The 27,305-nt window shown below is 41.4% G+C and overlaps 1 protein-coding gene across 7 annotated transcripts in view; it reads right to left on the bottom strand.

Moving 5' to 3' along the window:
- DROSHA (drosha ribonuclease III) overlaps window positions 1-27,305 on the bottom strand; it is a 119,889-nt gene that overhangs the window by 90,006 nt on the left and 2,578 nt on the right. For 5 of the 7 annotated variants that reach the window (XM_032415122.1, XM_032415124.1, XM_032415123.1 and 2 more), the window contains 8 exons: window positions 25,629-26,462; window positions 21,568-21,660; window positions 16,008-16,118; window positions 15,544-15,775; window positions 12,526-12,667; window positions 10,561-10,715; window positions 7,302-7,382; window positions 1,035-1,121 (listed from right to left, as the gene is read on the bottom strand). In XM_032415122.1, coding sequence (XP_032271013.1) covers window positions 1,035-1,121; window positions 7,302-7,382; window positions 10,561-10,715; window positions 12,526-12,667; window positions 15,544-15,775; window positions 16,008-16,118; window positions 21,568-21,660; window positions 25,629-26,462 — 1,735 coding nt within the window. The remainder of the gene's footprint in view (window positions 1-1,034; window positions 1,122-7,301; window positions 7,383-10,560; window positions 10,716-12,525; window positions 12,668-15,543; window positions 15,776-16,007; window positions 16,119-21,567; window positions 21,661-25,628; window positions 26,463-27,305) is intronic. The other 2 variants (XM_032415128.1, XM_032415127.1) reach the window with 2 other exon arrangements.

Genomic DNA, 27,305 nt, shown 5'->3' on the forward strand with positions numbered 1-27,305 from the left:
GATCAAGCCCCGCATCAGGCTCCCTGCTCAGCGGGGAGTCTGCTTCTCCCTCTCCCTCTGCCTCTCCCCACTGCTCCTACTCTGTCTCTCTCTCTCTCTGTATCTCTCTGTCTCAAATGAATAAATTAAAAAAATAAAAATAAAAAAATAAAATTAGATTGTGGTAATGGTTTCACAATTCTGTGAAAAGAATTATATCATAAAATATACACTTTAAATGGGTGAATTTTATGGTATATGAACATCTTGATAAAGTTGTTAAAATATATAATTACTAATAACCTAATTTTGAAATTGAAATCTCTTGATGACAGAGGTAATAAAATTAATAACTTTGCACTATGGAAGCCAACAGAGCATAGTGGAATAGCAGACAGCCATGCACACCCAGTCACACTGTCCAGGTTTAAATCCCCACTCTGCCACTTACTACCTGAATGATCTTAAGCAAGTTACTTAACCTCATCTGTAAAACAGAGATCACTGCCCCATCTGGATAGTGGGGATAATAATTCTCCTTCATCCGTTTGTTGTGAGAAATAAGTTAATACATGTGAAACACTCAGAGTGGTGCCTGGTACCATAGTCAACAAATATTACGTATTATTATTATTGTCATAAATAAATAGACCTTCTTGATTGGGTCACTAGATATAATATATGAGTTATTCACTAATTTTTAAGAGATGAGAAAGTGTTCTACACATTCTTCTGACTCCACAGTTCCAATGAATAGCTCCAAAAGTCATGGCTATTATGAATGTGGCTACTATGAGGAACTGAAAACATAACTGAAAAAAGGTACAGAAAGTAGTATAATGAGAGGAAGCAACAGAAAAGTCATTATGATAAAGGCCAGTTTTATCAACATAAAATTTTTTTAAAGAAAATTTAGAAACTGAATCAGCATTGAGACTATTCACATTTAAACCTATTTGTACATATCCAACCCATTTACATTTTAAAATAAATGAAATTTGAAAATAAACAAAATAAAATAAATGAAATGAAATCTAACTTTGTTAGGAACTTACCAAAAAGTTTGTAGGAGGGGAGACTGTAATTCGATAGTGGAAAAGTCTGCCAGCATTGTTGGTCATGGGACGACAGGGCTTGATGGCCTGAGGGGGAAAAACAAAAGTGAGTATAAAAGTAAAGTAGCAAAATATTTTTATTTAAAAACAGACTGTTTCTAGATCCGCATCTGACAAAAAGAGTTTTTACGTGTGTTCCTTCACAGGTTGGTAAGAAGAACAGTACCATTAACTACATGAATAAAAAAGAACAGGCTGGTCACCAGGATTCAACCAATCTCCTCATGTGCATGCAATACAAGGGGTTCAGACAACATGAAGATCTTTCTAGATCTTAATTTCTAGGACTATCTTCCTTTTATTGTAACATAACACAATACTTGACCTTTGGCTAAACTCCCAATATGCTAAAAAAAAGGGGGGGGGATCTCAAAAATAATAGCAGGTTTTGATAGGGGGGAAAAAACAGTGAAAGGATCATTAAATGTGCTCAGTAAAAATAGAAGGGACCAGAAATGAAGGACACATGAGAGGTGGCAGAATAGAATATGCATGGAGCTCAAGATGAGAAAAGGAAAACAGAAACTGATATGATTTTTTTGCTCTCCTTCCTTGGATCACCGGGGCTGACTCATAGTTCAACTGATCCCTCTGTCCAATCCTGCTTACACATTCCTCCTCTCACAGGTGAAGTTCCCTAAGAAACATCAGGCACCCAAACTTCATCTTAGCATCTGCTTCCGGAGAATCCAGTGTGTAGCTCCAGGAATGATCCAAGAAAGCTGGAGGTAAGATAGGATTCTGGAGCTGAAATCACTTACCACCCACTGGCAATGAGGACCCCATCATGGTGGTAGCTAGAGTCCCTGGCACCAGATGGCAGACCAACTGAAAACTTTCAAAGATGGTGAATTGGGAGGGTGTACCAGTGGAAGCAGGTGCAGTGTACCAGGTATTTAAGACTATGAGAGAATGCATGCTATCGGGATAACGGGGTAGATGGCTATTGCTAAGCACCACTGATGCTCTACCATGTCTCTCAAACTTTAGTGTGCCTTGAAGTCACTGGATGGCTTGCTAAATATCTCAGATTGCTTGCTCCCCACCCCCAGGATTTCTGATTCAGCAGATGAGGCAGGCTGAGAACCTGGCTCCTAAGGAGTTCCCAGGTGAAGCTGATACCTGGAGAACCCTTGCTCCACAGAAATGTAATGGGGGGGAGGCAACTGAAAGCCAGACGGACTGTTGGAGGCACACAGGGAAGCTGTCCCCTGCATTGCCAAGACCAAACCCAGGGTCAGAGATGGGTGGACCTTAGAGACAATTAACAGCCAACCAGGGTAGATCTGTTATGCCAAGGGACGAGACTTGGAAACCTGAGATGAGGACATACAGGTTTTAACCCCCCAGACCCCTCGAAACCTTCCATCTCCTCCGAGGTGGCCCAACCCTGTCTATTAAGAGCAATCACTCACCTGTGTCCGAAGGCAATGGAAGACCCTGCAAGGCAACGCTGCCTCCCCCCAATCAGTCTCCCCTCCTGGCCAAGAGACCTATAGTTAGGGTCACTTCACAGCATAACCCAGCTGGGGAGGTGCTGCGAGGGGAGATTACATCCCAAAGGAAGTGCAAGAACTAGCCAGCATGTGCCAGCAGCAGGAGTCTGCACAAGACTGGATGCTGAGAGGGCTTGACCAAAAGGGCCAGAACACAAAAGTGGTTAGGGAAGGGTTTACTGACTTGCGAGCATTCAGGATTCAGGGACACCAGATGCCAGGAATTCCCTACTAGGATGTCTCCTAAAAGCATGAAAAAGCAATGGCCCACGATAAGTGTGGTTAAAATACCAAAACTGCCATGACAGAAAAGGAAGTAATTCAAAGAGTCAGGAAGTAGGCACGTTAGAATGGATATAATATCTGTGACTGAAAAATACACCAGATTATCTTATTTCATGGGGAGCCCCAGAGGACATGCCAAAGGCCATCAACTAGGGGCCAAAAGGAATGTGCTGGGGAAGGGACACCAGCCTCACTAGGAAGATCAGTGGTGGCCTCCTCTGCAGGCCAGGGCTGACTGTAAGAGAGGTGGTCACAGAGCAGAGCTTGCTCACAGCATGGGGATGACAGGACTCTGAAACAAGGGAGGCAAGATGGTGGGGCTAATTGTTAGAAGCCGGGTCTCACAGTATCATCATAACCAGCAAGATCAAAGTGGCAACTAAAGGGGTCTGGCCCACAAAAAGTCATGGAAGTAGTTCATAGAACACAGTATCCTTAGATAAAATAACTGAGTAGCTGACAATAGTAATACTTGGTTTGTACCAACAGAAGAAATCAAGAATGGTTAACCACGGGGCTGGAGGTAGGTTGCTCCAATGAACAGTCATGATCCCTTTCCCAGTTCCAGACCTATAGTAGGAAGGGCCCTACAACACCACTGCAAGCAAAAATGGTCATGACAACCCTGTCCTTCCCCAAAGGGGCCTATGGCCATTTACCCAAAAAACTGTACACTGGGGAAAGGGGAACCAAGAATGTTCAAGGAGTATTGGACATAGCATCTGAATCAACACTGATACTCAGAGGGGACTGGATACATCACCTCAGTACACATTAGAGTGGGTGATACGAAGCCAAGGTAAAAAAAAAAAAAAAGGAATCTCAGTCAAGGTCTGGTTTACCGCAGGTCCAGGTCCCCTGAGTCCACAGATCTGCCCAGTGGGCATTTCCCCTGGTCCCTGAAATGTTTCATTGGAATTGACAAAATTGGCAGATGGCACCGTCCCACACTGGGTCCTTGTTCTGTGGAGTAAGAGCCATCATGCTGGAAAAGGTCAAGCAGAAGCCCCCAAAATTACCACCATCCCCAACACAGGCATCAAAACCAGAATCTCTCTGGGGGGATGGCGTAGATTAGTGCCATCCTTAAGGATCCAAAAGACACAGGGGTGACAGTCTTTATCGTATCTTTAATTCACCAATCTGGCTTCCAGGGGGAAAAATAAAACAAAAAAACAAATGGATCCTGCAGGATAACTACAGACTACCACAAGCTCAACCAAGGAGTAGCTTTGACTGCCCCAGCTGCGCCAGATGCTACAGTTCAGGGCAGATTAATATGACCTCGGGTTCAAAGTGGACAGCAACCGATTTGCTGAATGTGTTCTTTTCCATCCCAATCAGAATGAGGATAAGAAATGGTTCACATTCTGTGTTCATTCACAGAGAAAAGACAACATTTACAGTTCTGCTGCCAGGCTGTGTTAACTCTCCCACTCTCTGTCCCAACAGTCCAAGGAGCTCTCGACCTTCTGGACATACTGCAGAACATTATCGTGCTCCACTGCATCTGTGACATGATGTTTATCAAACTAAAGGCCTCGGCAAAGCCCGCATGCTCCAGAGGGTGAGAGAAACACCTTGCGAAGATTCAGGGGCCTACCACAGCCACACCATTTTTAAGAGCCAGGGATCTGAGTGCCAAGACATCAGTCCACAATAATAGACAAATCACTGCATCTTCCACCTCTTACAACGAAGACGCAAGCTCAACAGCAGCAGGCAGGCCTCTTCGGGAGACAGTATAATCCCCACCCAGGGGTGCTGTTCCGGGCCATTCCTAGAGAGGTGCAGAAGGCTGCCAGCTCTGAGTGTGGCCCCATGAGAAAGGCGCCAGTGCTTCCAAGCTGTGGTGCGAGCAGCCCTGCTGTCGGGGCCACATAATGCAGCAAATTCTACATCGCTGGTGGGAAAAGATGCTGAGGGGGGTCTGTGGCCACTGGGAGAATCACAATGCTTGTATCTGCTGCTCTGGGGCAAAGCCATGCTGCCTACCGTGAAGAATTATATGCCTCTGAAACACCACCAGTGTGCGACTGGGCCCTGGGCGACATGGAAGGCCTGGCCAAGGGAAAGAAAGAGGCATGTGGCTGAACTGCCCGTCCCAAGCTGGGTTCTGTCGTCCCGCACAGGCAGAAGTCTGGAGGGGACCAGCGACAATCCATCATGAGATGGAGCCTGTACACCCAGAGCCAGGCGCACAGGCGCAGTAGGAGGCACAAAAAAGCTGCAGGAGCGGGTGGCCCAGCACTGGCGCCCGGCACCCGCCCTCGGCTGATGACCAAGGACAGAAGGGTGAAAGCAGAGGGACGCGCCCAAGCTTGGTTTGCAAACGAGTCAGTCAGGGCTGGGGGAGCACGCCCACGACAGACTGTGCTGCAGCCGCATTCAGGGAGGAATCTGAAAGACAGCGACGAGGGCAAGTCTTTCCAGTGAGCAGTTTCAGGCAATGTACCTGGTCATCCACTTTGTGTGGAAAGAGAAGCAGCCTGAGGTTAGAATATAGACGGACTCATGGCAGAAGCAAGTGGCTATGCCAGCTGGTCAGAGGCCTAGAAGGAAAAAGATTGGAAGATCAGGGATAAGAATGTCTTGGGGTAGGGGCGCCTGGCTGGCTCAGTTGGTGGAGCATGTGACTCTTGATCGTGGGGCTGTGAGTTCGAGCCCCACAGTGGGTACAGAGAGTACTTAAAAATTTTTTAAAAATTAAAAAAAAAAAAAGGTCTTGGGGTAGACGTGTGGGTAATAAGTGGGAGTGAATGCGACAATCTCTGTATCGCATGTGGGTGGAGAACACACACCACACCCTCCACGGAAGAGGCACTAAACCACCCCAATGACAAAGTGACTCAGCCAGATGGCGTCAGCCAGCCTCAGTCATCAGCTACGCAGAGCTGACAGTCTGGGCACATGAATGAAGTGGCCACAGTGGCACAGGCTACTTCACATGAGCCCAACAGCACGGACCTGACTTACCAAGGCTAAGCTGCCTACGCCAACTGCCAAAACCGAACCTCCAACAGGCCATCTACAGTGACCAATGATGGGCCCCCAAAATGGCTCCATTCCTTGAGGAGATCAACCAGGAGACCAACCTGCCACTTAGCAGGTAGTTGGCTACATAGGCCCCATCCATCTTGAAAGGGCCAGAAGTTTGCTCACAGGAATAAACATGTACTCTGAGTGTGGGCTTGCCTCCCACCAGTCCTCGGCCAGCACAGCCATCCACCCAGATCTTCCTTCAAGGAAGGGCCTGCTGCCCAGCTGTGGAGAGAGCAAGACAGCCCACAGCCACCGGCTCCTCCAGGGTCAGCCTCTGCTACAGAGCCCCCTTCCCCAAGATCATGCCCTGCCCAGGCAGCCCGCTCTGGGGACAGAGGGCAAAGAGGGTGTGAAGGCTATGCCAGCCTGTGCAAGACAATTCCAATAACTCCAGCTTTATGAGACCCACCACAGGGGGACTTCTCCCTCTGCTCAATTCTGCCTCCACTCTCTTCTTGCCTAATCCTATGAAACATCTCGTACCGCAAACTCTACTGCAGCACCTGCTTTCAGAGAGCCCCACCTGAGGCACAGGTGTGGACACTCAAGGTACAGATCCTCTCGCACAGTTCCTTGCTACACTTGCTGACACTCAAAGACAAATGAGGTAAAAGCAAGGAAGTAGTTAAAAATATCCATCACTGCCACAGAGTCTTTATTCCCATTATTGTTATGGTCTCAAACAAGTCTTACAGAAAAATTAAGGATTTACACATACTATGTTTAAACATAATGTGCTGGATCACTAAGTGATAATCTGGGATTAATAACATAAAAATAAAAGATGGCAAGGGGAAAATGAAGGAAAATAATTGAAAAGGAGCAGTTATATATAACTATGATATAAAGTATTCAAGTCATTCAGTCAAACATATTTGGAGTGTCCTTGATGAACCAGGGGATGGGGTACACAGGTCAAATAGTCCGTGCGCCACTCACAGTTTAGTGGGGACCAGACTAACAAAGGCAACAGCGTACCCTTATATACCTATATACCCCTAGGGAAAGAGAACATGTGCCTTACAGCAGCTTAGGAAGATCATTCTTCCAAGGTCATTCATAACCATTTACAATAAAAGCATGAAAAAATTACCATGTGTGCAGTTTTAAGACATTTAAAGTAACAACAGCAAAAACCCCTCAAATACATCTTGCCTGTTTTATACAATGAATCTTCCAAAACTTTTTAAAGTTTCCTTTATAACATTTCCCACTCCATCCCCCAAAACCCAAGTACTTTTCTTCTCCAATTATCAGTAACGGAGACTTTTAGGGAGGATAAAAAGACTATTTCAATGGTATTATTTCATTTATGGGAAAAGAACAGCAACAGCATCTGTCTACTTCTGGCTCCTCAGCACTTACAAATATAATAACGAGTTACCTCTTCTCCGGGATAAATGCTGTGCCTGATTCCTGTGCGTCTTGCTTTGGCGCTGCATTTGCAGAGTGGCCCATCATTCATCTGTCAGAAACAGAATGTAATTCTTTTTTATTGGGGGGAAAATCCACACCATGCACAATGAGGCCTCGGAAACTCTGTGGGTTTTAATGTCATGAGTACGGGAGCTCTGAAGAGGCTGTCACGGTTAGAAGATTAAACAGATGTTCCAAAACCAATAAAGCTGCAGACTGTCTATATTGTCTGATAAAGGGAAACCATATGACAACGCTAGATTCCCGAGTTATTTGTGCAGCCAAGCAGAAAATATCAATGTCAGGGCATTGTTTGCCCCCGTCTTCTCCTACCACTATTTCAGCGTGTTTCTCGCATTTCTTATTTCAGGAAATATGACTCTTTCACAAAAGAAAAGCACATTTTATATCCTGAAGGAACACAGAGAATGTTTTGAAGGTGACCTGCAGATTAAATGTTTCCAAAAGAAAAACCTAAAGGTATCTAAAGCAGAGGGGGAAAAAAATGCTACTAGAAGCAGAGAAACTCAATGCTTATCAGGTGAGTCAATGTCTGCTTTTTCACCTGAATTCATTTTACTGCCATGAACTCTACCCCCATGATAAAATGAGTGAATAATTCCTGAATGCCTCTTGGATAGAAAGATGACTGCTAAGCATTAGGGGGGAAGGAGGGTGACAAATAACTCAGAGTCCATGTATTCAAGAAATATTTACTCTAGACAGGAGAAATAACATACATATGATATACTCAGTAATTTAAAGAAAAAGGGTAAGAGTCCATGTGGTGATACCATACCACTGGCTTTAAAGAAACGAAATGTGAAGGGTAGAACAGGACAGGAAAAGAAGATGGCTATTCTACATGAGGAAAAAAAGGGAAGGAAGAAAGCCTACGTTATGCTCCAGGGACATGAGACCCATCGAAACAGAGTGGATCATTTATGCGAGCAAGAAGACCAAAGACGCAGAACTGAGGTCAAAATCATAAAGGGCCTTAAAAGCCAGTTTCATGAGTTTATTCAACACAAATGGTAATACTGAATCAAAACAGAGACCAGAGCATCAATTCGGAGAATGGAGAAGCAGAGTTCCATTTCTCACTTTCTTTGTATTTATTAAAAATATATATATGTAGGTATAGGACACATAACATGTAACACACACGTTTCCTTAAAGTTCTAGGGATTTGTAACTCGCATCCAATGAAAATGTCTCAATAAAACTTCAAAAAGAAATATTAAAGTGAAAAATGATAACTTTGTTTATCCTTTTGGGAAATCTAAAGCCTCAGGTAGCACAGTAGAGGAATAACATCGCTACCTAAAAAAATCACATTATTATCCAAAGTAACAGTTGGTAAACCGAGTTGCGATGGGCTTCACTCAAAAGTCACACCACCACTCCTAATGCTAGTCAGTGGAGAAATCACTTCATGCTCACTGATTTCCAGAGAAGCACACAGACATCCTACATTCCTGCCTTTTACCAGGGTCTTGGCCCCAGGGCAGATCAGCCCTTTACAAGGCTCAAATGTACAGAGGACACAAACCAAACATAGAAAACAGAAGGGTGAGACTACAAAGAAGGCCTTTGTAAATCTCTAATAAAAATAAGAATGTACAAGGGCGCCTGGGTGGCTCAGTCGGTTAAGCATCTGCCTTCAGCTCAGGTCATGATGTCAGGGTGCTGGGATCAAGCCCCACATTGGATTCCCTGCTCAGCGGGGAGCCCGCTTCTCCCTCTGCCCCTCTCCCAGCTCATTCTCTCTCTCTCTCTCAAATAGAGAAAGAAAGAAAGAAAGAAAAAAAGAAAGAAAGAAAGAAAGAAAGGAAGGAAGGAAGGAAGAAAGAGAAAGAACGCATAGAAACCAAGGAATAGGCTTCTTGATAGAACAACAGAGTGTTAAGACCACATATGGGGAAAAGGGTGTGACAACTAATGGACACAGGACTTCTTTTAGGGAAACAAAAATGCTCTAAAATTAAATTGTGATGATGGTTGTTAAATCTTGTGACTACACTAAAAAAAAAAAATTGAATTGTACACTTTAAGTGTGTAAATTGCATAGTATGTGAATTATAACTCACTAAAGCTGTTTAAAGAGATCATATGCACAGTTAATAACATAAAGTAAGTTTCAAAGTGCTTCACATTTTTAAACATTTCTGCTCGGGGCACCTGGGTGGCTCAGTCATTAAGCGTCTGCCTTCGGCTCAGGTCATGATCCCAGACTCCTGGGATCGAGCCCCACATCGGGCTCCCCACTCTGCGGGAGGCCTGCTTCTCCCTCTCCCACTCCCCCTGCTTGTGTTCCCTCTCCCGCTGTGTCTCTCTCTGTCAAATAAATAAATAAAAGCTATTAAAAATAAATAAATAAATAAATAAACATTTCTGCTCAATTCCAAGAGAGCAAAAAGTACCACAAAATACATTTCTGTCAGGCATTCCGCCTATATTAATTCTTCCTTTAAAGAAAGAAACCATTCAGATAGCTGTCATCTACCAAGAACCAGAAGAGCATTCAAATTAATATAGAATGGTATGCATTTATTTATAAAGTCTGCATTTTACATTATCTTTTGATAGGTATATGTTTTATTATGCTTAATAACTTCATGTAAATTAAAGATACTATTTTTATATGTATTGTATATTTATAAAATACAAATCTTTTATAAACATACTATTTGGTATTGTTACTTCATAATAAAATAGTAAGTAAAAATAAAAATGATTATGTCCAGTTATGACATCATTAGCTCAAAAATGCTTAACAAGGAACAGAACTTACAAGGAATTGTGACTATTACCAACTAAGAAATATGAAGTCTTACAGGACTTAAGACATTGTTTACTAATCACTGCAAGATACCTTCCAGATGAATTGCTTTTAAAAAGACCTACAAGTGCTCTCTCCCTCAGCCTGCCATTTGTCTCCTTCCGTTTACTGCAAGTTTAATGAGGCAACACCGTTACCCTGCTCCCTAACACAGAATTTACAAACATCGTCAAACATGATTCAGGAGACAGTGGCGCTGCTGCTTATGCTTTGGTGCTGAACTCTGAAGCTGAAGAGAAATAAGCTCCAAGGAATGACACACAACGCTGCGAGTAAAATTCAGTTTTCATACCAGCCAACATGCATCTTCTGAGCCTGGAGTCATAAATGTGATGTATGGGTCTGCAACCTTCATAGCAAGAACACAACATAAAAACATGCGCACCTGGCCTGGGTCATTGTACCAAAGTTCATCATGCAGCCGGTCAGGGTGGGCCTTTTTACGTTTGATTTCTGCAATGACATCAAAAACTTCAGAGTCTGAGCTGCTCGAACAGGTGCTGTCCTCATCAGACTCACATTCGGATTCACTGGAACTCTCTAATAGAGGTCAGGGGGAAAACAGAGAAGATGAAGAAATTCCCAATTGTTTATTCTTTCAGCAAACATTTGGGTGCCTACTCCACACCAAGCACTCTGCTAGGCAATACCATGAAAATAATACAGCCCGTGGTGCTAAGTCACAATCTAGTTACAGAAGCAATGAAAACAGAGAGTTTTAGAGAAAGACCTAATGAACAATGCTACAGTAGCAGTGTGGAGTCTCACGTTTAAGAAGGTGCAGTAATTCAAAAAAGGGCGAGTCCACCCTGACCCAGAGGGTCCCTGAGATCTCCTGGAAGGGGTGCATGTGATCCAGACAAACGGATGGGGCAGAGCTAGGCTGATGAGGGGCTGAGAGGAAAGGAATGCAAAGGGGGCCCTCAGACCAAAGCATGGAGGGAAGAGCACAGGCAGTCTGGCTAGGGTAAAGGCCCACAAAAGAATACCAGGAGGTAAGGAGTTTGGGTGTCATGAATGCCAGACTGAAGGCTCTGATTTCCAGACTGAAGATTTTAGATTTTTTTCTCTCCATAGTAGCAAAAGAAGATTTTAGTCCTTGGAAGTGACTAGATAAAAACTGAGAGTTTTGCTAAGTGATGTAAGCCAGTCACAAAAAGACAAATACTGTGTGATTCTACTTCTAGGAGGTACTAGAGAGCTCAAATTCATAGAAAGAGAAAGAATGGTGGTTGCCAGAGGCTAGTGGGAAGAGGGATTGGGGAGTTGTTTAATGGGTACAGAATTTCAGTTGAGCAAAATCAAGAGAGTTCCGGAGACTAAACAACAATGTAAATGGTCTCAACACTACTGAACTGTATACTTAAAAAATGGTTAAATGGTACATTATATGTTACGTGTACTTTACCACAATTTTAAAAAACAGACCTAGAACTTAGGTTGATCCTACAAGAAATTAACGTAGTATAGCACAGTAATAAAACTCAACCCTTACATAGTTGGATTTTTGAGTGTACTGCGTAAGATAAATGCTATTGTCTTCCTTCTTTTACAGATGAGAAAAGTAAGGCACAGAAAGATTAAATCACTTGTCCAAGGTCACATACCAAGTGGTAGAGCAGGGATTTGAACCCAGGCCAGCTGGTTCCATCAGTGCTTTTGCCCACCATGGACACTGCCTCTCAGCTGGGAAACATACTGAAGGTGGGCAGATGAGAGCCAGAGAATACGGGAAAGGCACAGTGAAGGCCTCATCTGTGAACGGCTTTCTGTTAGGGGCTAAGACCGCAAAGTGGTAAAAAGCAGTTTGTATCCTCAAAGATCTTAGCATCTACTTGGAACCTCAGAATACACATGAAAAAATAGACCACCATATGAGAAAGTTATGGAAAGTATCCGTGTGAGTTGAGAGAAACCTTCAATCAGAGCTGGCTTAGCGCTAGCGTTTCCTCATCAAAGCAGGAGAGCCCTGGCAGTGGAGAGGGCCACGGGGAATGCCTGCCCATGAGAGGCACAAGGCACAGGGTTAGGTTTAACATGCTCCTGCTTGTGGCGGGGAGGCTGGACTATGGTCCCTTCTGATTCTCAGACTGGACAGTTCTACAAGGGACACAACTGCTAACATGCCCTGCAAATGAGATCTCTTATGGATTCTGCTGAATGTAACTGAGGAAAAGTAAGATAAAAAAAAGAGAAAGTTCCACTGCTACGTATTTTGCTGGCCATAATTAAGGAAAATAAAATGAAAGAGAGGAAATTTCAATGTGGGACTCTCAAGAACACATCCCCAAAGTTGAGGTTTAAGCAATAACAAGAGCACAGGGTCTTGGTCTAGTAACTTCTCACTCACCCAAATCTTCATCTAGCTTCGTCTTGGGAGGCTCCCACGGAGGTCTAGCAGCTTTGGCCTTTTCTTGCCTACTCCCCAGCTCTTCCTCAAATTTGTCGTATAAGTCACGCAGCCTACTTGTTCCAACAACAGTAGAATCTCCCTTTGAAAAAGAAAGGATCAATATGAAGAACTACATTAAAAGCCATACCAAAGAGACATACGACCTCACAAATAATCAAGGATTTGTAACAGCAAGGTGCCATCTCCTTCAATTTAACAAACATTTAAAAACAAGATTTCCAATGCTGGCAATGGTGTTCTGAATCACATACGACATTTATGGCTAACACAATCCTCAGGAAAATGCACTTTGCCAACACTGAGAAACATAAGAACTGTTCGTCTATGCCCTTTTGATATGACAAAATAAATCATGACCCCCCCCATAGGAATTCATGATAGCTGACACTCTCCTAGGGAACATACACTTCCCTGCTACTAAAAATCACTCAGTCTTATCTTCCACATTAACACAATGATCAAAAATCAATATCCTATGGAATGAAGAAATCACAGAAATAAAAGGCACAGCATAGGGAATACAGTCAATGACACTGTGATACCACTGCATGGTGACAGGTGGTAGTAGCTACACTTGTGAGCATAGCATAAGGGAGACATGTTGGTTGAATCATTATGTTGTAGACCTGAAACTAATGTAACATTGTCAACTATATTCAAATAAAAAAATTTTTTTAAAAAAGGAACATCACGGTAGCACTTAAAATGCCAAAGACAGGGGCACCTGAGTGGCTCAGTTAAGCATCTGCCTCTTGGTTACAGCTCAGGTCATGATCTCAGGGTCATGAGTCTGAGCTGAGCATGGAGTCTGCTCAAGCTTCTCTCTCTCTCTCCCTTTGCCCCTCCCCCATTTGCATACTCTTTCTCTCTATAATAAATAAATAGAAGCTTTCAGTAAAAAAAGGAAGAAGGAAACATCTTATATATCCCCCCCACACACACATATACACCCCATAAATACAGACACAGACACACACGCACATACACATACACTCCACAAACATAGGGTCCTACAATGCATTCCTAGAGGAAATTCTCCACTTTGCCCCACTCTCTCTTCCCAGGTTAAAATCGCTTTAAATGTCCATACTCTCCAACTTAGTAATTTTCAAAATATAAGGACCAGACCTATCAGACATAAAAAGCAAATTAAAGTCAATCATAAAATCTGCAGTTATCCTGAAAGAGGTAATTGCTTTTTCGAAGCCTCACCTCATACTGACATGGGCAAATCTAGGATAGCTGACATTCTTGCCACCTCTCTGCACCAGACGACAGAATACAAAGGCAAATGTCAGGCTTCTAGTTTATTAGCTTTCCTTCTACACCAGTTTTAATACACCCATAAAAATATAAGGAAAAAAAAAAAAAAACTGTGCCTGTTCAAACTCTTTGAACCTCAGTGTCTTCAACTTTGTTATTTTAAAGACAATAAAATTTGTTATGGCAGCAACGGAAAATGAAGCTCTGGAGAAGACATATGATGTAGTTCTGGGGAAGGGATGGAAGACAAGATCCACAGGAGCTCTGGGCAAGTTCCTGGAGGATGGCCATACCCAACACTACCCCTGCATCCTATGTCTGGACAGAAGTGTGTAAAGACGATGCCTGGGGTCATCCTGCAACCATGGTAGACGCTCCAGAAGGCAGCAGATGCCAACCTAGAGCCCTGCCATCACTGACCCACTAAATGAACACCAGCCACCGTCTCCCTCCAGACAACTTGTTGAGAGAAATAAACCCAGCTTCTTTAAGTCACAATTAGTCAAGCATTATTATTCACAGCCACATTCTTAACCGACAGATACCTTCTTTCCAGGAATGTTTTGAGGATTAAGTAAGGTAATAGGAGAAGCATGAGTAAAGTTGCAGCACCATAAAGGTACTAAGCATGTGAGCTTTCCCTTTCCTGTATTACATGAACCACTACTTAAAACCCTGCTCTAATTTATCAAGTAAAATATCACAGCACCATGAGATTTCTCAAATTCTTTTTTCCAAAGACAAGAGAATCTACTTTTAAGTTCCCTGTAGATAAGAGCCCAGGCCAAGTACAAGCTAGTTTCACAAAATTCCAAGTAGAATGCTCTTTTATCTAACCCCATCCACTAAATCTGATATCTCCAACCTCTTACCTCCCAAACTGGTAGATGATCATTCCTTCACTCACCCATTTAATCAATGAGCATTACCATGTGTCTACCCTGTGGCAAACAGGTCTAAATTAATGGGATGGAGTCATAACACCTGCCAGGAGAAAGAGACTAGAGAGCGACCAAAAATCGAATGGATATAAGAAAAAAAAGGAAAAAGAAGCGAGCATATGAAAGAGGAGGTCATGGAGTCCGACACAGCAATGAGAGTGGGCTGCCAAGGCCAGGAGCCTCATGTTGAGCAGCACGTGCACTGAATCTCTCAAGAGCCCAGGAAGGGTGACTATCCCTGCCATTCCACAAAACCAGCCAATATGCATAGGAAACTTCCTGTGGTTATCTTTGGTAAGGACAGACTTAGAAGAGACAAACTCAAATTCTTCCTTATTTCCCACCTTGAGGGGAAAATACACACACAAACGCACAACCACAAACTGCCTAAAGTAGTGACGTGTGAGAACTTACCAAACCACCAGTACCAAGACTAGCAGTGTTATAAAAACGCAGAATGAAGAGATACTTCAATTACTCCTGCACTCTTGCCTTTGCTTGTATCAAACAGCTTTGGTCTACAGCACAGGTTCTCAACCGGGGACGGGGGGAGGGGGCATTTGGCAACATCTGAAGACAGCTTTGGTATCACAAGTGGGGAGGGGTTCTACTGGCATCCTGTGCATACATCCCAGGGATGCTGCTCAACATCTTACAACGCGCAGGGCAGGCCCCACCACAGAATTATCTGACTCCAAATGCCAAAGGTGCCAAAGCTGAGAAACCCTGGTCTACAGCTTCTCAGACCTACCACCTGATCCATGGGGTCACTGGAGTAGTAGTTTTCTGAGTGGGTGCAGCGAATCCACACAGGCTTAAGAAGTTCTTCTTCCTCCTCCTCATTTTTGTCGGGCAGTGTCTCCTCCGGCTCTTTTTCCTTTATTGAGGTATAATTCTTCTCTTTGCCAGTGCTCTGGCTGTCACTCCATCTGTCTTTTTCTTCCTCCCAACGAGCTCTCTTTTTCTCCCTACTTGGGGAGCGACTTTAAAAGGAGGCAAAGGACGCTAATTATTTAAAATGCTCTTATGTTGTAAAACGATTCTATTTCACCTGTTTAGTTCACTTTTCACCTAAAATAAAAATGCCATACCAAACCACCATATTTGCTTTTGTTAAACCAGTGATTCCTAAACACTAGTCTGATGGCATCAGAATCACCTGAAGTTAGTTGTTTAAAAATACAAATTCCCAGGCCCTACCCCAGATCTACTTACTGATTCACAGTCTCCGGGGGTGGGGCCCAAGAATCTGTATTTTTAATAATCTCCCCAGGTAATTCTGGTGTGCATCCAGCAGGTTCAGGGACAACCGGCAAACCGTAACTCCTAGAAGAGAAAGATATTTCGGAAATACTTGAAAATCTCCACAGACAATGTCAGCAACGAGAATACTAGTTTTGAATCTTCCACGGCTTGCTTTGCCAAGAAAAAAGAAAGGCTTCACAAAACATGGTTTCAGCTTGGCCAATAAATTGAGCTTGAGGACCATAATCCAAGAGTGAACCAGTTATATCCTCCCTAACCACCTCTCTGGAAGCCCACACTTGGGTTACTACTTAGTGAACCACCACTTTGTCAAATTCTGATTCCCGCACAGACTAATATTAACTCAATTAAAAAGGATAAAAACAAGTCAATCTCCTTGAATTCCTGCTTGAAATATGCAAAGACCCATCCTATGGATGTGTTTAGAGGGAAAAACCTACAGGATAGATTTTAACTTAAGATCCAAAAATTTAAATGCAACCCTACAGACCCTGAGAATGCAGCCAGAGAGAGTAACTGCTTTATTAGTATAATGCGGGCATCCTCTGCAGCCACAACTACCAAAGTTACTATAATCCAAGAAAGCTTACAACTGGATCAAAGTCATAAATTACCTATTCACATCAACTCTACCACTAACTTCTAATTTTATGACAGGAAGTGTGTGAGGGTGCAGGGGGGAATGGGTGGGTGATTAGAAAGATTACATATACTGATTACTTATTGATATAACTTCTGAATGTTACAATGTATATATTTTGTTACCAGAAGTTACTGTAAAGTAAAATGTATATACATCCACTGTAGAAAGCTAATAAAGCATTAACAAAAATAAAACAAAACTCATCCATAAAACCACTCCAAGATAACCACTACATTTCACAAATGTGTTAAAACATATAGATATAGGACCATATATACATAAAAATATACACAGTTTAACAAAAGGAACTCCATAGCCTGCCTTTCTCACTCAAAAGAAAATCAGGAATACCCTTCTATTTCAATACAGCTATACCTGAACCACTTTTACAACAGGCGCATATTTTTCTTGTTATACATGTAGCCATAATTTGACAAATCTGATCAGAGTCATTTAGGTTGTTACCTTTTTCTTTTTGCCATCATAAACAATGCTACTGTGAACACACTTGTGTTCTTTGTACACTTGCCATATTATTCCACACAGAGAATGCATACTTTTTTTTAACGCTTCTCTCTGGATAGGTAGTACCAGTTTAGACTACAATCAAAACCATATGTGAGTTCCCATTTCCATACATCCTGTCAACATGATTTTTTAATCTCTGCCATTCTGATGAAAGAAGTTATCTTATTTAACTTGCAATATTTTGTCATTACTGAAGTAACGTTTCATGTTCACTTTCTTTATGAAATTCCCGGTCATATGCTATGCCAGTATTGTTAAAATTAGGAGTATAGTCTTTTTTATTCATTGAAAAAGTTTTTTGAAGGTAACTGCCCTTCTGTCAAATGGAATGCAACCTCTTTCAGTTTTTTTCCTTTTAATTCTATTGCTATATATAACTTACACAGCCAAATCTAGAGATTTTTTTGTTTACGCTGCCTGCCTAATGCTTGGAATCCTTTCCCATCCCAAAGTTAAATAAATATTTTCTATTTCCTTCAGTTACTCCTTAACATAAAATTTTTTTATTCTACCTCTCCAAGATAGAAGACAGAAATCTAATTTCAGTTTTTCCTCCATATGGCTTGTCGATTGTCCCATCAGTTTCTCCTCTGATTTGAAACAATTTTATGATAGATGTAAATTTTCATATTACTTGAATGTTGCTCAATATCTGGGATATTTTATACCCACATCAAATTGCTTTAATTATTCTGTGTATTGAACACTTTAATTCTACTAAAGTAAGTATCCCTGCATAATTATTTTTCTTCATTATTTTCACTTCTATTCCAAGGAAGAATCGGAGTCATCATAAAGTTTTAAAAGTAGTAGTTCAACTTAAGTTACATTAAAATTATGGATTATTTGAAGAACACTGGTATTTTCACGACCCTGTTGTCCACTTCCACTGTGGGAACATGGCATGCCTCCATTCACTTACATCACCTTGTCTTCAGCTACATTTCTAGTTTTCTTCACACTGATCTATATATTTTTTAAGCTTATTAAGATATTTAATTTTAGTTAAATTTTCAATAGTGAACCTACATTTTTTCCCCATTACATTTTCTTAGGTGTTTCTGGTATTTAGGTTTCTTAGGTGTTTCTGGTATTTAGCAAGTATATTAATTTTGGTATGTTTCTTTCATAACTTCAACTTCAGTGAATTAATTCTCATTGTTTCTTAGCTGAATCTCTTGAATTCTCCTGCTAATACCATTAGCTAATAATGGCAACTCTTAGCTTCCACTAGTATGGGGTTGGCTGGTTTGTATGTTTATTTTAGTGCTTAATGCAAGCCTAACACTCTTCTAAGCACTTTACTGACACATTTAATCCTTAGAAGAATCCTATGAGGCAGATATGAACATCTCCTACAGAGGAAACAGAATTAGAAACTGCATCACTTGCCCAATATCACAAAGCTATTAAGTGGTAGTTAAATGCTAATATGGTTGTTTGACACAGACATTTTGACATGTACTAAAATACCACCAAATGTTTATTGCCGAGAAACAGGGGCAAAACCATCCTCACGCCACTCCCCTTGAAGCAGGTGTCCTGAATGATGGATGGTCAGGGTTGTCTGTTGTGAATATCAATTAATATTTTTTTAACACTTTGAGAGGGTCATTTCAAAACAGGAGCAAAACATCTTCTTTAGGTAAGTGTCTCAGGCACTCCAAATTTCAAAATCCAAACTTGAACTTCTTTCTTCACAATAAGCTATACTACAAACTGTAAGTTTTCTTCCTTTACAGTATTTATATCTCTGATTTTAATCTTCTCATCCACTGCATTAGTTGGAACTCATAGAATCCAAGTCTCTGCCTTCCTCACAAGCTACTGGTCACTGGAGAAGAAACCACTAGACCAAAGAGATTTCCAGCACTCTACATTAAAAATCACCAACCACAAATGGGGTCCTCAATGGTTTCTATCAACATAGTATCTGGCTTTTTTTCCTGTCCTTAGCTCCTCCTCCATCGGCCCTTCCTCTGTGAACAAACTCTTCCTCGTTAATCTCATCTAATCCATGGCATTTGGTATTTCCAGCTGGGATCTCTTTTCTGAACTTTACACCTGTGTACCCAATTAACTACCACACAATTCCACTTGGTTGTCTTACAGATTCTCAAACTCCACATGCTCAAACTGTACTCATCTTGCATCGTTCTTAATGCTCCCACCCCCATGGGGAGCACCAGGTCTCAGGTGATGGCTGCTGACTCTCCTTCCCTCACCCTCAGTTATCCTACTGACTCTATCTCATAAATGCCTCTCAGTTACCTCTACGGCTCCCCATCACCACTGTCACTGTGCTGGTCTAGGCATAATCCCCTGTACGGATTACTACAAAAGCTATCTAAACTCACTTTCCAACGTCCACGCTTGACCCTCTCAGAGCACTTGTCTACACTGCAACCTTCACACATGCTCTTTTCTCTCCTTCTACCATCCCCTTCCCTAATGCATCCCTATACACACTTCAAGTATCAATTGTAAAAAAGGTAAAATGTCAATTTTTCTGACTACCCGAGACTGAGCTCTCGCTGTTGTGTTCCCAGAGCAACGTGTAATTGCTCTATCAAAAGCACTTCTCATGGCACTTAACTTTCTCATTCCTGTAAAGTGGGGACTCCTGTGAATGACTGTATCACTCACACCAATGTTTGCAATGTGTTTTGTTCACTTCTTGTCAGGTGACAGTGACAGGCAATGGAGCCGCATCTTTTTCCTAACTTGTATGGGAAGGCCTGAAAGGTTTCAACACTAAATTTGGCTCTTCTGAGATGGTGTCAGTCATGCTCATCATGCGATGATATTCTCCATCATGTTAAAGAAGTCTGCTTATATACCTAGTTTACCAAACCTTCTATTTATAAAAGGATGCTGGTTCTATTTTACATACCTAATAAACAGGAACTGAGACAGCTCTACAGATTTTGACACAAAGAATTAGTTATAGATTTTCTAATACTAACCTATTTATCCATGCAATCTTGGACTAAACTGTTATTTTAATATGCTACTGAAAACAACTGGCTAATATACTAATCAGTATTTTCATATCCATATTCATAAGAGAGATTGTTTTGTAGTTTTCTTTCCATTAGGTTAGGTTTTGCCATGTCGGTTTTCTGGGCATCACAGCATGAGCTGAGCTCTCTTTCCATCTTCACCAATGTTCTAGAACAGTTTAAAACTTTTTTGGAGGTGGTACAAATCCAACTTTTTCAATTTTTTTTCCATAGTTACTTGCCTATTAAAATTTTCTGCTTCTTATGTGATTTGTAATTTTTGCTTTCATAGAAATCAACCCATCACATCCAAGTTTTTAAATTTTGTGAATATAGTATCTGTACTTATATCAACATATTAGAATTTTTAAATACCCTTCACTCTTATGATACATTCTTTCTTATACCTGATGGAGTATGTTTTTCTTTTCCTGATTTGCCACTTTTTAAATCGTATGACCTTTCAAAGAAGTCTTGCATTTACTTCCAAATATTGTTACAGTGCTATAGTTCTGTTTGCTATTTCATTGATTTCTTTTATCTTTAAATCCCTTTTTCTGCTTTTCTTATACTCTACCAATATGTAGAGCCAAGTAATCAGATGATAATTATACAAACATATTTATATATATTATATATAATTCTACATATAAAATGTATACATACAGTTACCATTTATTTGACACTAACTTTGGATCCAGCTCTAAGTGTTTTTACACCTATTCTCTCAATGACTCCTCATCACTCAATAAAGCAAGTGTAACTGTTCTTATTTTAGACAAAGACACTGAAGCTTAAAAAGGTTAGATAACTCTGCCCAATATCAAAGTTGGGAGAATAACTGACCCCAAATCTGTCAGGTTCCAGAGTGCTGTGATTGATTACCATTATATAATTTTACCTCTTGATATAGAACTGGTCACACCCTGTAAGTTTTGATTTACAACAACCTCAATGTCGTTCTTCTAAATAAAGTGTGACTGCAGTTTTACTTTTTTTTTTCTGAAACAAGTAAATTTAAGAGCATAATTATGAATTCCCAAGGTTCTTTTTTAAGCCTTGAATATTAATGTGTATACAGTTTTATAGCAATTGAGGTCAGAAAAACTGGCCTGTATAATTTCTAACTTTTTGGAAATCTATCAAGATTTTCCTTGTGCATCTTCAATACATCTTGAAAGTAAAGGTTTTTAAGTTATTGGCTGTTTTAGCTTTTCACAGGGCATTTTGGATAGACTCTTAGGCTAGTCTGAAGACTTGGTGATTATTATGCATAAGCACAAAACCTGAATTCAAGGAGATCTAGGACTTCTTTCAGTGTCAACTCCTTGCTTACCTTCCAGATCTCTTATACTCTTTTTTGTAGGACCTTTCCAGAGATGGTGATCTTCGGCTGTCCCGGTGCCTGTGTCTCTCCCGTTCCCGCTCTCTTAAAGGAATTAAGACACAGAGCTGTTTTCAACAGAAAGACTCAAAAACACCATCTCTTTTCACTGAATTCATCTTCTAAATAAATGGACCTCACCTACAAATTTTTCAGGCTCTATTCTCCATGGGACATTTTTATTCATCATTTATTAAAGGATAAAGGAGCTTTTCACTTTACAGAAGTTAACTAACTTGGACATTTTTTGTTGTTTTCTTCAAAGAAAGAAGTCATACTTGATGCTAAGCAGCAAAGGGATTTATGATAATCTTCTCTCCAGATGTTCCAACCAGCCAATCCTCGGTTGTTTAACCTACAGGGAAAACTTTAAAGGATTCTACTACCTAGTGATTTCTAGAAAACTCCCAATTTCATCCACCAAATAAATGTAAATTAAAGCTTTTATTGTGAAAATTAAGATAAGGTTCTACAATTAAAGAGTTCTAAACTCTTACAGGTTAGAGGCCTGAGTGGTAGTTCTAGGTATCGCTGACTGCCATGAGATTGTAAGTCACTTTACCTTGAAATGCTGTTTTCATCTGGAAACAACTCTAAATGGAGACATTGGGTTTATGCAACGTAAAATAGAATGAGGGATTTTAAAACCTTTCAATGTAAAATGGGAATTTAATAATGATAATAATAATAACTTCTGAGTCTATTTAATAAGTACAATGAAGATCTGGAACAAAACTTGGAACTCTAGTGTGTTTAAATCAGAACTAAATCTAAGGGAAATAACCATCCCATCTTAGAATAGAAAAAAAAAAATGTTTTATTAGCCTGAGTCCAGCTAGAAGACCATAAAAATGTCTGAATTCAAAAACATCCCCCAACCAATAGCCAAACAGAAGAAATGTAAATACACTGAAAATCAAAACTTACAAAAATGATCGAGAAATGTGACTGTTTAGATTATTAAAACAGAAATTGTTTTTTCACTTAAAGATCACCCCTCCTCAGGAAAGATTCCTTTTAACATATGTATAAGCCTCAGGTATACACCAGCTGTCCAAAATAAAGTAGCCAGAGCTTGGGATTCTACATTCTTTATTTGATACACTTCTAAAATTAGTTTACTGGGGCCCCTGGCTGGCTCAGTCGGTAGAACATGCAACTCCTGCTCTCGGGGTTGTGAGTTTGAGCCCCACACTGGGTGTAGAGATTCCTTTAAAAAAATTAATAAATGAAATTACAGCTTACTTTTAAGCAGTAAAATCCCAAATAGTGAGTGGTACCACATGACAGATAAAATGTAACGTGTAATAGCATGGCGGCTGAAAAGAATAATCGCCTGTATTTGCTAATAAAAACTCTATTGAGAGGACATCCCTAATTTTTTATTTGTATTTTAACATGTGGGCAATAGAATTTTGCATTTGAGAATGACACTTCTGATGATGATTGCTACCTCGGAGTGGGTATGAATTGAAAAGGCCAATCTGGATATAAAGCACATTAGTAACATTGTTTAATGAACCCATTTAAAGCAAGAAAAACAATGTTTGGGTTGTTTTTCCAAAGACTCTTCGTTGTCTGCAAGCATTAAGATATTCCTTAGTACATAATACTAGCTCTCTGATGGCTACACATTGTACTCACCAGGACAGCTATGGGGATTATTGTGCTTTAGCACCATTCAGTGCACTGTCCCCACCAGACTGCAGAAGAGCATGCTCAGTGCACTGCATGAGATTGTTTCTTTTCCCATTCCCCAGACTAACCTTGATCTTTCCTGGTAACAAATACACATATCCACTTCTTCAAAAACTTCCTCTAGAAATAGTTTGTCCTAAAACAATCTGGTAATCAGTATTCAACCATATTTTAGAGGAGAAAAAGAAGAAGATGGGATCTGAAAAAGGACAGATTGACTTACCCTAAGAAGGAGGGCAGAAGTAGCCAGAGGACAGACTACAGAATTTGCATAAATTTAACACAGTCTAATGCACAAATTTGTGAAGTTTTGGTTTTCTCCAATATACTTCTAGAAATTATGCTAGGACATCCTGTGCCCGATTTCTATTCCACAGAGACATTCCATATAAGACAGATGACTGACACTCTACCTAAGACCTCAAAGGGAGCCTACTATCACGTGGCCGTGACACTAAGGCAGCTCCAGGGCAAACACCCCAAGTGCATCACAAGACGACTCCAACAGAAATAAAGGCATGTAGAAAGATGAGCTAACTGCCTAAGCAGGTCTTTACTATGTAAAGGAGTTGTGGTTTAGGATAACGCAGATTAATGGCACCTGATTTCACTTACCAGTAGAGATCCTCAGTTGACAGGACATGAGGTTCTTTAAAGAAACACATAGCTCCAAGTTTAAGCCTAATGCAAGAATTTAGGATTTTTATAGCAGAGTCCTAAAAACTTAACTACAGCACCCCAAAATGGAAAAAAAAATGCCCATCTAGAATGTTGAGTTCGCAGCGAAGTGCTTCCCTAGAAACAGGATTATTAACAATCATTTCAAAGTCTAAAGACAACTATTAACTTTCCAGTTTAGATTTTCACCATAAAGTTATCAAATACACTATCATAGGCCTCTGCCAATTAGTCCCTCAGAGAATAATTAAGGACAAAATTGACCAAAAACAGTAATTCACGCTGAAAAGATTTTTTAGGGTCTATCAACTCTCAACCAGCTCTGGCCCACCAGCAATCAGTCATTTCTGCAGGAAACAAGTTCCCTTCTACCTGCCACTGGGCATCAGGAAGAGGAAACAACACATTTTGCTTCCAAACCTTCTAAGTACTAATCACTCTCTTCAGGACTAAGAATGACCACCACCATTAACTGGCAAAATGTTCAGTCATGAACATGAAAACCAAGAGCCATGTGAAAAACGTGGAAACCAAGAAGTGAATTGATTCCACAGGAGCCAAGAGCAGCTCTCTACAAACGCACATAATGAAGTGACCTGGTTTGGGGCGCTCAAACCCTTTTAGCACAAAAGTTCCATAGGACAATGAAGGTAAACACACCACAGCAGACAGAAAGAGAAGCACCACTACAAGCTCGACAAACGGAAAGCTTCAACAATATGAAGAGTTCACTGAAGGTAAAAATTCTTTGGTACGGCTGTTATCTACATAGTTTTATTTTTCCATCTAAACCACTGGTTCTTAGACTTTTGGAGAAAAGTCTTGAGATTCTGCTGAAAGGTACCAATTTACTTACAGAAAAACATGCATACACATAAAACTCTGCATATAACTTCAGAGCATTTCTATAAACCCATCTATGAGTCCCAGTTTAGAAATGCCTGCTGGAAACCTTACTTTCTTATGTATATCTGGTACAAATATTTGGTCTCTTGAAAAAAAAACAAATGTAATTTGGAATGAAGCAGTATTTTTCAAACACAACTTTCTTCAGTATGAATACATTTCAATGCAACAAAATCAAGTTAAAAACTATTTTGAAAACTTTGATGTGTAACCAATGTTATTGCACTTTACAAGGAAACAGAGCAAGAAGGCAACTATGTACAATAAACTTCCACTTATCCTAAAAACCAGAAAGCAAATTCTGCTTAACTAGTTCAATTCCTAATTGATAGCATACACAGATCAATTCCAAAAGAACTCAGGTGCTTTAACCTGATACGGTGATCATACTGAACAAAAGTAAATATGATAATGCAGAAAACACACGAAAAAGCAGTATGTGAACTTTCATTAGAGCACCATTAAAATGTCAGCTGTATTATGCAGAGTAATGAGCTTACACTCATTGCAATGAATCTACATTGATAATTTTGAAATGCTTTTCAAAAGTGGCTTTTCTGACATTAACTACTTGTCAGTTGTCTCTTCCTCTTCAAAACAGTCCCAAACATGCTTTCTTCCCTTTATAAATCAAAATGCACTGCGGGACCGTTTTGGTTTGGTTTTCTGAGAAACCCAGATGGCCCGTGTCTGGACCTCTGCAGTTCATTAAAAACACACGTGTGCTTTACCTGCTGCGCTCATAGCTCCGGTGACGGGAGGGCGTTCTCCCTCGGTCATAATCTGATCGGTAGCGGCTGTCTTGTCTTCTCCTGTCAGGACTTCGGCCTCGTTCCCGCCGATCCAGGGACCGATGCCTCTCGCCTCGCCCATGACTGTGATCCCGGTGCCTGTGATCCTCGTAGTGCTTGAGCCTTTCCGGGGATCTTCTCTCGCTGGGAGCCTTGGGGAGTGGGTATGGAGGGAGGTGCCTAAAATGAGGACTACTGCTGTTATTAGCACTGGGCGGGAAAGAACTCGGGTTGTTCTGGAAGCTATTAAAATTGGGAGGTGGGAAATTATGGTGTGAGTATCCTGGAGGGTACTGATAATTGACCTGCTGTGGCATGACAGGAGGGGGTGGGGGGTGGGGCATGGAAGGAGGGGGCATCATGAAGGGGAAAGTGCCTTGTCCAGGAGGTGCTCCAGGGACTGGGGGGTTATTAGGACAGGGCATCGGAGGTGGCACAGGAGGAAAACAAGGAGGCACGGGGAAGGGGGGCCTCATCTGGTGGTTTGGGAAGGGGGGCCGTATAGGGCAGGGAGGAAGAGGGCCTTGGGCTGATGGAGGCATGGGAGGAGGGAAGGGGACAAAGTCTGGTCGTGGAGGCAGAAAATTGGGGGCTGGAGAGTTCGAGAATGTGGTGGAAGGGGCACTTGGAGGTTCGTATTGATATTGCACAGGAGGCTGCTGAGGGTGAAGTAGTCTCAGATTTTGGGGCCTGAAGGCTGGGGCTGAGGGTCTGGCTCCATGTCCTCCCCGCCCTCGGGGACACCCTCGCCCTGGGTGGAACGACATTCTATGACTTTGCAGGAGGAAAGAAAGAGAGAAAAAGAAAAAAGAACCAAAAACTCACCATAAACAGGGTTTCGCAAACACCTTACCATCTTTAAGAGCAGCTGACAGACCCCTTCAGCCACTGGATTATTCCACCTGTCTGATGTTGCCGTTCTCTGTAATACCTCAAACTCCTCATGGCCAATAAACTCCTCTTCCCCTGTGTCAGTCCCTGGCTTCTGTCGCTCCCTAAAGCTGCTCCTCCTCCAGAATGAACTCAACACCCCACTGTTTAATCATTTGCTGTTGTCCGTGCTCAGGCTCCCCAAAAATCTGATCCTTGCCATGTCATCCTACCCACACACCCCACATTCTCTACATCTGCACCAGCATCTTCCTGTCTTCACCTTCCTCCACACTCAGCAGAGATTCCACAAACGCAACATAACAGGTCCTAAAAGGAATTAATAACCCTCCCCTCCAAGACAATACCACTGGCTCCTCTTTCGCATTTCCTATCTCGATAGATAATAGCATTTATTGGTCCTCAAATCATACACAGGGAATTATCTGGTAACTTTTCCTCCCTTATCCCCTTTAGCCAAAAATTTATTTTAAATTCCCATCACTTCTGCTTCATATAAATATCTCCTGAGTTCATCTACTTCACACCATCGTTTCTTCCCTGGCTACAGTAGTAACACCCTTGCTGGCCTTTCTACAATCACTATTACCGCCCACCAGGCCTTTGTCAGGTTCCCTCTCTCACACTCCGTGCTGCTTCTTGGCAGGTCCTACAGTAATCACAATTCACCAACTAATTACCTCCTTCCAACTTTCATGTTTGGCTGCACCTCAGAAATATAAGCTC

Source organism: Phoca vitulina, unplaced genomic scaffold (assembly GCF_004348235.1).
Source record: "Phoca vitulina isolate PV1807 unplaced genomic scaffold, GSC_HSeal_1.0 scaffold17, whole genome shotgun sequence".
Taxonomy (NCBI): Eukaryota; Metazoa; Chordata; class Mammalia; order Carnivora; family Phocidae; genus Phoca; species Phoca vitulina.